At 39.7% G+C, this 16,860-nt stretch overlaps 1 protein-coding gene across 1 annotated transcript; it reads right to left on the bottom strand.

The window, feature by feature from the left end:
* Positions 1–319: 319 nt before the first annotated feature.
* LOC308096377 (putative helicase mov-10-B.1) lies at positions 320–16,270 on the bottom strand. Its single transcript, XM_080443801.1, has 23 exons — positions 16,075–16,270; positions 15,631–15,733; positions 14,041–14,537; positions 13,527–13,623; positions 13,175–13,316; positions 12,175–12,427; positions 11,340–11,468; positions 9,564–9,726; positions 8,769–8,929; positions 7,847–8,023; positions 7,346–7,458; positions 6,573–6,769; positions 5,386–5,483; positions 4,932–5,029; positions 4,733–4,831; positions 3,677–3,782; positions 3,336–3,453; positions 2,738–2,929; positions 2,450–2,521; positions 2,235–2,360; positions 2,023–2,111; positions 1,590–1,702; positions 320–1,350 (listed from the first exon to the last, which is right to left on the bottom strand). The coding sequence occupies exons 1-23, from the start codon at positions 16,209–16,211 to the stop codon at positions 1,289–1,291; spliced, it is 3,342 nt and encodes a 1,113-aa protein (XP_080299927.1). The 5' UTR covers positions 16,212–16,270; the 3' UTR covers positions 320–1,288.
* Between the last annotated feature and the right edge of the window lie 590 nt (positions 16,271–16,860).

Below are 16,860 nucleotides of genomic sequence, written 5' to 3'. Positions count from 1 at the left end.
ATGTATTTGCTCGTTTATTTACAGTTTAGGCATTAAGATTAAGCAGACGTTCTAACGGTAAGCAAGGAAAACATGAGGTAATACATCAAATGCATAGAAATAGTCATCTAGGCTCAATAGGTAAACCAAGAAATCAGTCTAAACGGTATTAAAAAAAAATCTGTATTAAGACAAGATGCCAGGTCTACAAATGACCTGGCATCTATCTACATAACATATCTAAATGACATTTTAGCCTTTGCATAAGCCTGCAAGGTCATTTATCCACTGCCCTAGTGAAAATGAGTTTGTGAGAATGCACAGAAAATGAGTCCCAAAGAATGCTGTATCGTTTATTTAAATGCATTTTTACTGTAGTCAGTTGACAAAGCCCAGAGCTGTCATTACCTATGCTAAGGCACAGATGAGAGGAGCTGCCTGAACGGAACAGCGAGTACTGCACTGTGTGCTTTTAACAAACCTATAAAAAGATGAGTACGAACACCATTTCCTGAGTACAAGGACAGAATCCTTCACTCATACGTACATAAAGCATACCGTACAATAGACGGGAAGCGAGCCTTGGTTTCACACAACCTTATGACATAAGTGAACAATAACACTACATACATAGTATACATGGTCGGTTAAAAATAAAATCAAAGTCACGCTCATTGTTTTCCATAAGGCAGTTGAGGACAATTTCTATTAGACAGGGATGGTCTTATATGTCGATTGAAACGTGCAGGAATGTTTAGCGAAAGTATTTCCTATTCAAGGGGTATTCAGGGTCTTAAGAGATGCCTTTAGTTGTGCAGTAGTGTGATTTCCCAGGTCACATTATTTACTGGTATAATAGTTATGATTCGTCATGGTTGGAGGAGGTCAGCCTCTGGCCTGAGGCACATTAATAAATTACATCTTTAAATATAATATTTAGTGTTTATAAATATTTTTCATTTCATCCTAGAATCCTTTTAATTAATTAATAAGTTATGTTGCAATTTCTAAATCTATTAAGTCTATAAATATCAATGCATTCAATGACACACACATGATGTAATAAAAACTATGCAATTGGCCCTTACATCAAAATAATTCCTTATAGAAAAATCTGCCGTTTCATATTCATAAGAAAATACATAGGCCTAGTTTATGCTTCAAGGAACCTTTTACAAGGAGTCTCATTTAAACAAGACATGCATGGAAAATGTCTCGTTTCTAAATATGGATCAATCCAGCCTAGCAACTGTGTAGAAGAGCAGGAGAAGATCTTTTATATTGGAACAGGTCCTAAGTGTAGTCTCTTTCAATGTTCATTCCTCCACTCTGGGTCCTGCTGCAGCTTAACAACACTCTCCTCAGTCGCCACTGGGGGGCACCAGTCACAATAAGAGGACATGGGGAAGGAAGGTAGGCATTAACAATGGATCAAAAATAAACAGATATTAGTGACCAAATTTGACTGGGAGACAGTCATCTAGCATTTTTTCATTTTCATTTTCTCATGTCATATGAAAGCAGGGAATCATTGCAAAATAATTATATATTGGTTAATAAAATTGAGTGACTAGATTAAGTAAAATTGCCGTTGTGTGTCTGTCTCTCACCTTTAGGCTGCATCTGGAGGTAAAGGTCAGCCAATCTGGTCACCACCTCCTCCTCGTCCTCTGTGTGTGGGAAACCAGCATAGCCTCCCTCATCACTGCAATACTGAATAAACCTAGAACAGAGAAAATAGTGTGACAGAACGAAAAAGAACCAAGACAGAAAGAAAGGAAACAGAATTAACGAACCCTAACATCCCTAGACTCTGAGGGCAAACATTTGGCGAAAATAGCAGATCTACAAGCTCACGAGTCACGATGCGTTGTGAGCTTGTAAACCGGCTATCTTTGAGAGATTTAGAAGAGGGAAAAAAAGGAGTGGACCAATTATAGTGCTCTGGGGGACTCAATGAATGGTCTACGAATTACATAGGGTTTAAGTGGTTAATGAACATTTGTCAAATTACACAATTCTATAGTTACAGGCAATACCCACCTGGCCCAGGTAGGATCCGTTTTAAGCACTCTGGGGTTTCCCACCACAATCAGAAGGGCTTTGGCTCGAGTGACCGTCACGTTGAACCTCTGTTAAGTACAAGAAAAAGGCATCGCAGGGGCTCATAAACATAAGACATATAACTCAACCATAAGAGTTGAGATATATATATATATGTATATAATATATATATATTATGTTTTATGCCATACCTTTACATTCTTCACAAAGCCCAGGGTGAACTGTTGATCAAGCTCAACATACTTGGGGCTGCTGCGAACTGTGGACACCAGAATCACCTTTCTCTCCTGGCCTTGGAACTCCTCTACTGAACCAACCTAACACACATACAAGTCAAAAGGAGTAATTTCTGAAACGTCAACAATGTTTTTAATAATACAGCTTCATACAGCGGATGCCTCCATACCTTCAGGTCCTTCATGTTCATTATTTTCAGGGAGTTCTCCACTGACTTGAGGGCCTTGCGAATTTTCTCCACCTTTATAAATATACAACATTGTGTTTTTTTTATTTACTAATAACTTCTCTACCGGCAGTACAATGTAAAGGGATATTCCGTCCTACACATTCAAATCCTTAGGGTTAAACTCCCAAGAGTGTACAAATGGAACCTTCTGGGTACATTTGTACACTCTTTGGTGTCAAATCAACACTGAGGATTGTACTGTGTACTCGGATATAGTGTGCCTCAAACCTGTTTTCTGTAAGGGGCAACTATGCCAATGTCCCTTGGTTCAATTTTAGACAGGCCATTCTTGCCCTGCGTCTCAAAGATTTTCTTCAGGTAGTCCATCAACATCTGCACCTCTGCTACGTTGAAGAACGAGGGACTGTTGGCCTCGCGCTCATCGATACCCGTCACTCCATGGAAGATCATGGGAAAGTCCTGAAACAGAGGGAGGGAAGAAGTAATACATTAAGACAGTGGTTCCCAAACTTTTCAGCTCGGGTCCCTGGGACCCAAACTAGTGAATAATGTTTTCCTCTAATTAATGGATTTATTATTTTATGAAAAATTTAGAATTTAAAAAAATATATGAATTAAAAACAAAATGTAGGTAACAAAAAATAAGGGGGTATTTACCCATAAAATTGGTCCATAAAATTGGTCCATGACCCACTGTTTGGGAAACGGTGCATTAAGAAACATCTCATCGATCTATCAATTTAGGCATTTAGCAGATGCTCTTAATCCAGAGCGATTTACAATAAGCAAGGACAACACAAGGTAATAAATAAAATGTCTGTCTGTCTGTCTGTCTGTGTGTGTAGGGAGGACAGAAAGAAATAACCATCTTGGGCAGGTGTTCCCATCTACAGTAGGAGTTGCGGATCATCTCATTTGCAAAAACCTGGAGCTCTCCATCGTAGAAGAGTTCATTGGGAATGTTCAGAATGGCAGGGTGGGACCTGGAAGACAGTGTACATACAGAGACTAAAGACTGAGAATATACAGAAGAGGACAGAGAAATAGAAGTGGGCATGCGGTGGGCCTAACAGGCTACAAGACCAAAACGGGGCCTACTACGCAAGGTTGGAATCAGCCATGACTTTTAGAGCTGCAGGCCTACCATGATTTGAAAATCTCTTCGTAAGTTAATAAAAAAAATTAAAAGAAGGGAAATGAACATGCCTGTAGTTTCTTAGCAGTTTGGTGACAAATTGTTTGGCGAACTCTCCTCTCTCGTTCTTGAGGTACAGATCCACATGCTTCATCAGACGTTCCAACAGGGACAGGGCTGCAAGGATACCATAACATTAGGTCTGCAAATGGTCCCGAATGTTCTATATCCACCTGTCCACTGTATGCATTCAAATCCATTACGACACGCTACATGACTGCATACATTTATCATTTAGTTTCAAAGGTAATGCAGCTACAGTATCAGGCTGCATTGCTATTATATCAACCAAAGCTTGACCTGAAACTGCACTGTCGGCTAATGATTCCTGCACTCTTACATGGACTTTGTTCATGTCATTACTGCTGCTCATACATGCTGTCAATTACTGAGTGCTACTGCTATGATGTGCATAGCCAAACATTGGCATATTATGCTTGTTGAGGGTAGCTGTACATTCATTGTTGATACTGTGCAATACATAATTACTTTAGATACTCAGTGTTAACAGACTATAGTGCATTTCATATATTAAGATAAATTACATATATTGTGTATTACAGTCATACATATTCATAATTGATAGGCTATGCATAAATTGCTATGCAGCAATATAAATGAATTTATATTGCTGAATAACCATACATATATTCATTCACAGTCAATATTGATAAGACTGTACAAATATAAATTCAGATACCAATTGTGGATAGATCTTAAGCGCTGCACCCTTAATTGTATATCTGCTATTTTTCTAACATTTTTGAAAAATCGTGAAAGTGTGAGAACTACTGATTTAGAAGGCATTTGTAGAATCGACCTAAGGTCTTAATGGGTTTTATCCGGTTCAGTTTTTTACTTGTACGCTTACCTGTGCCTCTCCTGTGTTTCAGCCTGGCTACTACGAATGACTTAGGACGACTTGAATTTCTCTTTGGGGATCAATAAAGGTTTATCTTCTCTTATTTATACCATTGTACCCCGACAACATGAGACGTGTGTGTGTGAGTGTGTGAGCGTGTGTGTGTGTGTGTGTGTGTGTGTGTGTGTGTGTGTGTGTTATTTACTCATGCCATGCTTCATTGCCAGGGGGGATCTGACAATAGGCCCCAGCTGGTTTGGGTCTCCAGCCAGTACCAACTGAGTAGATGTTGTCTGGAGCAGACCTACACGCATGGAAAAACACTCCATCACTGTGAATACACCGACAACATGTGACTGTGTACAACGTGCGTGCGTGTGTGCATGCGTGCGTGTGTTCCTAACCTGCCAGAGGGAGGATGCACTCCGTCTCCATAGCTTGACCTGCCTCATCCACAAATATGTGAGTGAAATGTCCTGGGGGAACGCCTCCCGTCACCAGTCTAGAGAGACAGCATTAGCATTAAAGGACAGTGAATATTACACTTCTCAAATCATTGCCAACTACAAAAAGTGCTCCTCAGAGCACAGGTCTCCGCCAGGTCAGGTAGGTTATTGTGGGCCACCAATGTTCACCAATCTGGATGGAATGTGAAAAATCGGACGGATCCGTCTTGATCACTTGACTATAGAGATAATGTGTACCGATTTACGTGATGTTTGGACAAAATGAGTTTTTAACACAGTGATAGCTCAGTATAGTAGTAACAGAAATGTCTTGTGTTTTCCACAAACTGAATTTGGTGAGATTGATGGTTCTGGTTTCATTGCACTGTAAATAGAATTTAGCATAATTTACCGTCCAGCAGTCAGCAATGTGGTCACCACGATCTTATACTGCATCAGATCATCTGTATTGGGAAACACAAAGCTGTCCCCCTCTAGGTTACAGCATCCCTGTACAAATGTAAAAAGTATATAATTAACCACTTAAACCCTATACACTTCATTGACCGGTGTCCCCCAGGGGTCTATGCTTTTTCCCTTTACACCAAATATAGCTGATCTACAAGCTCACAACGCGTCATGTTGTGAACTTTTTTGTTTTGATGAATGTTTGCCTACCAACCGCCCGTTTCTCCCAAGCACTTGGCCCCCTCCATGCCAATTCTAACAGCTTAGTAAAACACGTAGGTTTCTTCTTTGACACAGCCCTTAATTTTAACAAAGAAATTAGTAGTGATGTAAATGGCAGTTTTTATCAGCTTAGAACTATAGCAAAGCTGAAACACAGACCTAGTCACAGTAACCCACAGTAACGTTATATGCCTTTATTTTTCTTTGTGAATAGACTAAGGTCTATTTTTTGCTCTCGTTTTGGAAAGCACTTTGGGTCAACTGCTGTCGTTTTTAAATGTGCTATATAAATACATTTTACTTGACTTGACTGTTATGACGTGGCCAGAATAGGGATGCTAGGGTTTAGTGTGGTTATTGAACATCTACTGACTATACTGTATTGTCCAATGGTTGAGTTAAAATGTCAAGAACAGGGGCACAGAATATGTTTACAGTTCCTATGTGGAGTGACATTGCCCTCTACTGGCAACACTTATTAATTCTGCTACAATGTCTTAGGAGCTGAACAAAAAATGTAAAATGATTCTTATTTACTTGTTCACAAGATGTAACGATATTCCAATCTGCTAGTTTTGCAAGATCTTGATTTATATTTTTTACTTTTGCAAAACTAGTGAAATGGAACATTCTGCATAATGAGTTATTTTACTTTTGGTACTTTTAAGTATACTTTGATTCCATTAGTTTTGTTCTTTCACTCAAGCAAAAATAAACAAAATTGTGTCACAATAATGTGGTATTGCTACTTTTACCCCACCACTGGTTAATTCCTACTACAGCAGCTGAAGTAGAGAGTCAAGATGCTTGTACTGACCAGGAGTTGTGTAGGTACTGACCAAGAGTTGTGTAGGTACTGACCAAGAGTTGTGTATAGGTACTGACCGGGAGTTGTGTATAGGTACTGACCAGTAGTTGTGTAGGTACGTCTCTGGGGTCCCGGCTGCTGGCGTACATGCGGAACACCTTATGCTTGTCCACATGCTCCACGATCTTCTTACAGAGGAGGTCGGTGGCACTGTTGGACGGAGCACAGGCCAGGATGTGGCAGGAACCCTGTCCCTTCTCTATCTGCTTGATGGCCTCAACGACAGTCACCGTTTTGCCTGACAAACACACAGATATATTCTGTAGATTCATGCACAGATCAACACAGGTTAATTATAGTGAACTCAAACCAAAACAAAAAAGGGACACAATTATTTGTTAACTGAAACAAAAACCAAAGGAAAAATACAGAAACTAAATAAAGACAAAAATGAACAACGCAAAACTAACTACAACTAACTAAAAGAATTGCATGTAAAATCATCTTCGTTTGTTTTCCCTCAATCATAAGTCCTGTCTTCCTACCTTTTTTTCAGATTCTATAAATCAAGGTGTTCCTGATTATACCGGAAATAAAAATAAGACTATGAAATGAAATTTGTCCCTGAGCAAGACTCTTAACCCCTAATTGCTCACAGGCCCTCATTGGAAACAAGCCCGCAAGGACTTTCATGAACGTCCTGTTAAAAGGAATTATCCTTATCCTATATGAAGCTAAAACTAGTCAATTGCTAAAACTAAACTACTTATTCACTTGTAAAAACGAACAAAAATCAAACTGAAATGTAAATGAATTAATATTTCAAAACTATAATAACTTACACACTCACTCACACACACTAAACATGAAGTACCTGTGCCAGGTGGTCCAAACACCAGGTAGGGAGCAGGTTTAGAAGACCCTGCTACAATGTGTTGTACAGCTGCATACTGCTCTGGGTTGTCTTCCAGCTGTCTGTCAAACAGACTACAGAGGCAATGGGAAGTCAATTCCTTTCAACCAGAATGCAAAAGAGAATCTTTTATCAATGTTCTTATGCTAAAGTGTTACATTTTCTTTTTAAGTTATTGTTTTAATTTCCTTCTTTTTACTGAGTTATATCTGTGAGTATATTTAATGTGTTTACATTGCAGTTTATTTTATTCATCCACACACAATCAATCATACATAACTCACACTCTGCACACACACATACATACATCTCATTTTAATTTTAAAGGACCACAATGGGAAAAAGCTTATAGCTTTCTTGCGTTTTATCCTTTTGACTGTGGCGTGCAACCATGTTTGTTTCCCCATACATGTATGAAAATCTGTCAGTAAAGAACATCTAAAATCAAAAGGTGCAGCAGACCTGAGTGTGGACAGTTGTAGTTGCTGGTCAGAGGGAGTGTCTGCAGTAGGAAACAGCACCTCCAGCAGGCTGTGTTGAGACACCAGGTCCACGGCTCTGTGCTGGAGGCGCATGGTCATACGGTTGACCGTAAACTCAACACTGAACATCATGCCGTCCACGAGGGTGGCGAGCAGCCTGGGGGGGGGGAATGACAAGAAGCCAGACATGCATGTGAATTAGGGTTGCAACTATCGATTATTTTCTTGATGATTATTCTATCGATTATTTTTTTCAATTAATTGAATAATAATGAAAAGCACGTTTTTTTATATATGATTTTCTTAATATAATGAATTGGCACAAACCATCTCTAATAGATTTTGTCTGCTTAACCGCTAAAGCTCTACCTTATACTTTTTCAACTTGAATGAAATCGATTAGTTTGATTAACTGTTGCACCCCCAACGTAAATATAAAAAAACAAACCCATACACAAAAATAACAATTGCTCCACCTGGCGTTCTGAATAACTGGGAAATTCAGCCATAACCTGAACATTTTAAATCAAATTGACCGTCAGTTAGAATGCATTGATTAGGAATTGAACTGACATCAAAAAGGTTCACGTTTGACTGTCAGTTAGAAGGCATTTCATATTAGGAATTGAACTGATTCAAAAGGTTCAAGTTTGACCGTCAGTTAGAAGGCATTTCATATTAGGAGTTGAACTGACATCAAAAGGTTCAAGTTTGACCCTCAGTTAGAAGGCATTTCATATTAGGAGTTGAACTGATTCAAAAGGTTCAAGTTTGATCGTCAGTTAGAAGGCATCTCAAATTAGGAGTTGAACTGATTCAAAAGGTTCAAGTTTGACCCTCAGTTAGAAGGCATTTCATATTAGGAGTTGAACTGACATCAAAATGTTCCTCTTGGTTCTTACTTGGCGCTGAAGCCCAGTTTCACCTGTTCCTGCTCCACACGGTGGATGTAGCCTCGGTACTTCAACACTTCCCCAACAGCTCCTCCTGCATAACAGGAAGGCCTCACCAGCAGATGGTCCCCACGCAGCAGAGAGGGCCGGTTCTCAGACACCCCTGGAACCTGAAGGGACACAGTGGTGTAAAGCAGTGGTTCTAAAACGGTTTCAAGTCAAGGACCACCAAAATCATATGCATTTTGGCAGCGCAGTGGACCGCCATCTCAAAAATACTTTGTGCCAGGGACCTCCAGAAGCAAAGATTTGAGTTAAAAATGTTTGCTTTAAAAAATAATATATTCAAAGATTTGGAAACATTTTCACGATTTTTCAAAAATAACAGATCTACAAGCTCATGTGCGCAGTGATGCGCTATGAGCTTGTATATCTGCTATTCTTTAATAGCCAAAGTATAAAATATGGTTAAAAGGATTGTGACGCTATATTAACTACTTTTGCTGGGGACCCCTTGGTATTTTCACTATTTTGAAAGGTTTAGTCATAAGACAGGGCTATTAATAATACATTTAAAATACATTACATGAAATAAGCTGATCTACAAGCTCACAGATGCAACGCATTGTGAGCTTGCATATTGTGGAAGTAGAAGAGCAGTGTGTAGAAGTATAAAATAGGGGAGTCCAAATTCTGAGTTCTACTGTACTTCCTCCACTTCTACACAATGGATAAACTACAGTGCATATGTATGGCTTTAAACTAAATTGCACTCAGTACATAATATTATGCATGAATACACACAGCAAGAGCGATGAGTTTCTTGTCGCGCTCGTCTCTGATCATGGGAGTTGCCACCATGTTGAATTTCTTCATGTCCACTGTCATTTGAAGCTCTTCCAGGTATAGAAGCAACTGTAACCTCTCGGTGTAGTTCTGTCTGCTCAGGGGACTCTCCAGCATGGCCCTAAGGAGGGACAGAAAAGGATTTCTAAACTTTTAACAAGCACAGTGGCTCACATTCCACCAGGGGGCCAAAGCATATTGAACATGAATGAGATGCTCCTTTTTATTAAACAGTACACAGAACGTTGTGACAAAGACCTGCTGTAGCCTGCATACATTTCTTTTTTGTTGTGCTCATACAGACAGATTTGTTTTAGGCATGGTTTAATATCCGATTGGATGGGGGAAAGGTGCAGTGATGTGGCAATCGTTTCAATAAGAAAATGACAATTCCCAAGCAAGCAACAACAAATAGCCCAGAAATGTATGTTGTAAACTAAACAGCTTTAATGAAATGAAATACTTTTTCTTCACATTTCTTTGGTCTGGGTAGGTTAGGTTGATTCAGCTGGGAAATAATGTCATAGCAGAAAAAAACAAGATCCTCGGTTTTAGAGTTGATAGTAACAAGAAACTTATAGGCCTACTGAATATAGAGATTACTTAATTACTTACCCTAAAAAGAACCCTAAAAGACCCTAAAAGAAATTCCAGGTGCATTAGACATGGCAAAGCTGACTGCTAAGGTCCAATGTACCCTCAGTCTCAGGTGCACATTTACATACTGGTAGTGTGTGTCACTATCTAAATATTGAGCAGTGCGTTATTGAAATGCTGTCTAGATCAGTCTACTGTCTGAATGAATGTTCCACATCATACAGGATGCAGTGGTGGAAGACATACTAAGATTCATTTTTTGCCTTGGTAAATGTAGCAATTCCACAATATACAAATACTCTGTTACAAGTATAAGTCCTGTATGTTTTGTAATAATATTCTAAATCTGCATAGTAACAATAACCAAAGCTGTCAAATAATGTTAGTGCTATAGAAGTATGGTATTGAAAAATGGACATAGTCAAGGAAAGTAAAAGTACCTCAAAATAGTACTTAAGGGATATTTCACTTTCAAACATGTTTTGGGTCATTTAACGTCTACTCAGGCTTTTGTGAGCGCTCCAGACAGTTTTTAAGTTGCTTGATTCAGTATTTAGATATTTGAAATTCATTTTATCAGACACGCCCCCTTCCTATACAAACGCATTATACTGTAACTTCAAACTCCATTTTAACCATGATAGATTCATGCTTGGTTCTGGTGACTCGTGCTGCCCTTCTAATACATGAGGGGCCGTGTTTTTTCAATACATTTTTGGGGAAAATGAAAAACATAAAATTAAATTAATTGAAAAAGTAATTGAAAAAACATGGTCCCCTCACGTATTAGGAGGGCAGTATGAGACACCAGAACCAAGGACAGGTGTTTTCGATTAATCCATCATGGGTTTGTATAGGAAGCAGGCGTGTCTGATAAAATGAATATCAAATATGTAAATACTGAATCAAGCAACTTAAAAACTGTCCGAGGTGCTCACAAAAGCCTGAGTAGACGTTCAAATTACCGTATTATAAAAGTGAAATGTCCCTTTAAATACAGTACTCGATATGTTCTTTCCAGCACTGCATTGACGCATGTTCTAGTGTGTAGTGTACAAGCTAAAGCACTGTCCTTGTACAGTATGTACAGTACGCCACTCAGCAAAAAAAAGTTTCCGATTCCGGTTTTAAACTTACCGAGCATCCAGAACTTGTTGCCTGTGAGAGGTGAAGCTGGGGTGTTTGTCCATGAGTGTCAGATCTCTCACATATTGTGGCATCCTGTAGTTAGTCAGAGCAATCACCTGTTCAGGATTCCCTGAAGGACTGGGAAACAGAAGGAAAAGACAGCAGAGAAACAAGAAAACCTTTAAAGGAGAAAAAGGCAGGTTCTGTGCAATCATCAAGACTAGGGCCATTATTTGTCTTTTTAGGACGACATCGGCAACTGTGCAGCCGATGTATCCCGATTTTTTATCACTGTCAACCTGGCATAACTAATTTGGGGATGTTATTATAGGTCATTACTACATCTACAGGGCTCACACATCGTGTCGTGAGCCTGTAGATCTGCAGTTTTTGAAAAAGAAATTATACACTTATTTCTATAAGTGTATAAAGTAAATATAATGTCAGTTTATTATGTTTATCTTTTATCTTTCCAAGTTATTTGTATGTTTTATGTTACATTTTCTCAATAGAAGCTTTAATCAAGATTTTGCACTTTTTGACAAAATAGTCAAAATATTGGTCAAAACATGGGTAATCGGTGGGCTAGGATTCTCCAAACATCGGGATCGGACCCAACAATCTGGCATCGGCCAGGTTCTATTCAAGACAGTGTTCATTTTGTTGACTAAGACTAAAAGACTAAGATTTTGATATTTAGTCGACTAAGACTAGACTAAACAATTTCAGATGACTAAAATAGGACTAAAATTAAATGGTGTGTTATTCAACAGACTAAATCATAATTTGCTGTCAACATTAAGTAACACAGATTCAAGATCAATTATGACAGAAGTCCCTTTACCATTCAGGACGCTGGCCATCCTCAATGGGACAGCGAGGCTCTGCAGTCAGGCCAGCCATGGAGCGTGGCTTATAGGGGGCTGTTGGTGCCAGCTCTCTGGCTAGAGAGGTCAAGTGCTGGGCCTCTATGAAGCGCACAATGTGGAAGGACGTGGAGGAGGGCAGCAGGTCCAGTTTGAACTCAAAGGCCAGGGTGGCTGGATAGAAGCCCACCTGGCTGGAGTGGAAAAGGACCTGGATCTCATAGCTAGCACCTGAGGGCAACACGGAAGAGGAAGGCAGGTGAGTTGTAGAGCTGATGAAAATACACGTCATCTCATCAATAGGGGCACTAATGCAGTTATGCAAGACAAAAGAAAACGCATTCTGATCTGGACACGTTTATCTCAAATTTGGCAAATATAAAAAAACTAAATCCTGTTTCATGATGATGTATATCAGTCTAACAGTCAATGTTCTAAGTGATATATACATACACACACACACACACACACACACATTAATTGACCAAATCTCTGTGTTCCGGGCGTAAATCTGAAAGCATCCCACAGAACGGTCTGATCAAAGATGCTTCATTTAGGAAGATAGCCCAACCGTCGCTTTGCCACAAGAGGCGAAATGGTACACAATGCTCTCCTACAGTAAGTGGGCGGCAGATGTCGCGGACGTCCTATGTTTACTGGTGCTAGATCTCTAGAGTGTGTGTTGCTGGGACAGAGAAAGGTCGATAACAAAGTTGATCTTCTCCTGATTTGTCTCTCTGAAAAAAGCTACTATAGTATCAGAATGTTGGGAAGATTGTGTATCTTGTGACGTTTGGGTCCAATACTTAGTTCAGTGAACATCGGGCTAAAGAATCGGTGTGTGTGTGTGTGTGTGTGTGTGTGTGTGTGTGTGTGTGTGTGTGTGTGTGTGTGTGTGTGTGTGTGTGTGTGTGTGTGTGTGTGTGTGTGTGTGTGTGTGTGTGTGTGTGTGTGTGTGTGTGTGTGTGTGTCTCTTGCCTGGTCCAAGCTCAAGTGGATTGCTTCGGGATACATTCTGTTCATCTTTGAGAATAAAGTAGCTGATGCGATGCAGTGCAGAATAGTAGGTGAAGTACACAGGGCTGGAGCCCGAGTTCTCGATGTAGAGTCTGGCCACATACTGTTAAGAGATGTAGAAGTCATCATTTTTAAATCACCCCAACAATGTATCTGTATTGATAAATCGTTGATTATAACTTCTTGCTGGTAAAAATCTGAATATTCCAAGGGAAGACAAAATGTTAAGTAATGGGGACTAAAAGTCACAACTTTTCAGTGTACTGTATGATACAAGTCACTTCAAATTCTTAGTACTTTTGCCAGACTTTACCTCATGCACGCCCTCAACATGGAAGCGAAGTGTTCCATCCTTTAGCTCATGATCTGATGTGATGCTGACACCGCAACGATCAGAGATGAACTGAGCCCTGCAAGGGTTGAAAGATCAGAGATAGGGGCAGGGCTGAGCAATATATCATACAGTAGATATCTGGGATTTTGGATATTATAATATCGTCATATGGTTCCATTTGTACACTCAAGAGTTACAGACCTGTAAGGGTCCATTTGGAACCCCCTCAGGTAACCCAGAGGGTCCCTGGACATCACTCTGAGAACCACCACTATAAATGCAATACTGTATGTATGATCGAATTTGTGTTTATCAAAAATCATAATTAAGGCCAAAATTATATAGATTTTTCAAAATATAGGAATCATTAAAGGGAACCATTAAGGAATCTGACCGTATAAGAGGGAATCGTTGAGGTACCGGAACCGTTAAAATCCTAAAAGGGTCTCAACCGTATTCACACTGTGCCGTACAGTTTGTATAATGGTCTCACTTGTCAGTGGCGAGTCTGTCCATGAGGAGTCTGGCCAGCTTCCTGCGGGCTAGAACGCCCGTCTCTGCATCACCAGGGGAGGCTGAGGTTTCCAGCGGCTCAGCAGGGGCCACCTGAGCAGGACTGCAGTTCACTGGTGCTGGACTCAGGGTGGACACCTGGGCAGCAGGGCTGCAGTTCACTGGTGCTGGACTCAGGGTGGACACCTGGGCAGCAGGGCTGCAGTTCACTGGTCCTGGACTCAGAGTGGACACCTGGGCAGCAGGGCTGCAGTTCACTGGTGCTGGACTCAGGGTGGACACCTGGGCAGGGTTGCAGTTCACTGGTCCTGGACTCAGGGTGGACACCGGAGTACTAGGGCTGTTGTGCACTGGTCCTGGACTCAGGGTGGACACCTGGGCAGGGCTGCAGTTCACCGGTCCTCCTGTACTCATTGCGGACGTGACCATGTGTGCTAATCCCGGCATGTGCCATTGATCCTGATGCAACATTCTCCCCTGAAGCAAAAACACATCACATCTTTATTATTATTAGAACCAAGCATGATGCATGCCTGATGGGGTACAGTACATCATGGGAACTCCATACTTATGGAGTATCTTCTCATATGCAATGTATTTGTTAACCTGTATAGATAATAGCCCATAGCTCCAGTACACATCTTATTATTTTCAGAGTTATTCAGCTCAGAAACCTAAGAGTTGGTCTACAAGTCTGTAGGACAATTTTGGCCATATATAATATAATATTATAATATAATAACACAACACTGAACACTGAGCCAAAATCCACAAAAACAACGTTTGAAGAATGTAGATTGCTTGATTTTCTTATTTACACAAATACTCTTGACAAAAGCTAATGATACCTGTATGTCCCTTAGTAGCTCAACAAATTCCAATTCTAGGTGGAACTGCAGAGCAGGGTCAAAGATGAATCTGGTGTTGGGCCTACACAATACTTACTTACCTTGACAAAAAAGGATTCCTACCTATTAACATTGATTAAGAATCATCAGACTGGTTGAAAAGGTGCTGAATTGAAAGCCATGAAAGAATGAAACGTCTTATGTGATTACAACTGCTAGGATGTGCTTTGACTGCTTTGTACTAAAAATTTAAATATTTTGTCAACAAATGCATTAAAGATCAAGAAGAGACAGCCTCTCACCCGGCTTAAAGATTCAAGTAAGCTGCTGGACAATAAATCTTTTAACACAGGGAGAGGATATCCACACGCTTTCACCAGGTGCTATGCCCCCACTTTATTTTCAGTCCTTCATCTGAGCACTCAAAACAGACAGGTAGGATAAATAACTTCCCATCCCCTTCCCCTCATCAGCTGTATGCAGCACACCTGTGCACACCCCTTTGTGGAGCACTTCCTCCTGGGAATTGTAGTTTAACAAATAGAAAACACTTCATCCCGATACAATAGACTAAACAAGGGGAAAGTGTGAACATACAAAGACATGCAGTCATGAAGCATCATTTTCATAGAGACAATCATATATGGTGTTACGAGAAGGGAATCAGGAAGAGGCTATCATGCGTTTTATGATTGTATGTTTGTGTGCGCATGTGTGTGTACCTTGGGATTTAATATTACACTCGGCCCGCATAGCAAGGCTTGCTTGGACCTTGATAGAGCAAAGAGGATTCCGCCGAGGTTAGGGTCCTTGGCCCCACAGTCCCTTCAAGGGGAGAGAGAGAGACATAGTATACAATGATATCCAATCCAATAAAATCACTTTAAATTATATAAATTATATTATAGTTGAGTACATTTAACCAGTGTTGAACCAAAGTGCTGTACACTCAGTACAAAAAAAATATAAAACTGAGTAATACAAAATTAAAACAAAAACACAAGGAAAATAAATAAATAAAATAAGTTATATAAAAGACAGCAATTGATAATTCACCAGAAAATTCCCTTTCATAATACTAATACAATTGTATATCCCGGTCGTCATATCAAAAACATACTATGTAACATTATATACTGTAGGTGAAAAAAGTGTGTTACATTTACCTGCTTCTAAATTCTTTGTTGTAGATGTCAGTCAGCTGCTTTCTGTCAGCAATGTGTCCACGTCTAGTTTCCTCCAAGTGCTCGATGAAGTCGTTCCCAACATTCTGCCGCTGCTTCACTGTCATTCTTCTTGCCATCTTTTGATGAAAGTTAGTATTGTGATAAAAAATAAAATAAAATAAAGGATAAATATTGAATAAGGAGCCCTGTCATACACCTTTAAGTAGTATTGGACTAAAGAGGGGCAAAGCTGTCTTTTATCTACAGTAGACTGGCTGTGACCCAAGTAACGCCTAACTGTGTCTGATAGTGAATGATTCAATGCTTCCTGTACTGTAGGTTATTGTCTGGAAAATGAAACTGACAAGACCAAAGAATCTTTGGTCAGTTTCATTTTCCAGACAATAATAATTCTTTGAAAGAAACTGGTTCTACCTGGTCCCTTACCCAGTGATGGAAGAAGTACTCACATGTTTTACTTAAGTAAAAGTATCAATACTACATTGCAGAAATACTCTGTACAAGTCTGGTATTCAGAATTTACTTGAGTAAAAGTACAAAAGTATTGGCTTCAAAATGTACTTACCAAAAGTAGAACAGAAGTATACTCATTATGCAGAAATCTTCCATTTCGTGTTTTAAAAATGTATACAATCATTTGAAAAGATCTATAAGCTCACAACGCGTCGCATCGCGATTTTCCAATTTTCAATACTTTTAACTACTCCACTACATCTCAGAGGCAAATATTGTATTTTTACTCCACTATAATTATTTGACAACTTT

This window comes from Gymnoscopelus braueri (assembly GCF_963280865.1).
Source record: "Gymnoscopelus braueri genome assembly, chromosome: 12".
In the NCBI taxonomy this organism is placed as follows: domain Eukaryota; kingdom Metazoa; phylum Chordata; class Actinopteri; order Myctophiformes; family Myctophidae; genus Gymnoscopelus; species Gymnoscopelus braueri.
This window is presented reverse-complemented; position numbering and strand designations above follow the sequence as displayed.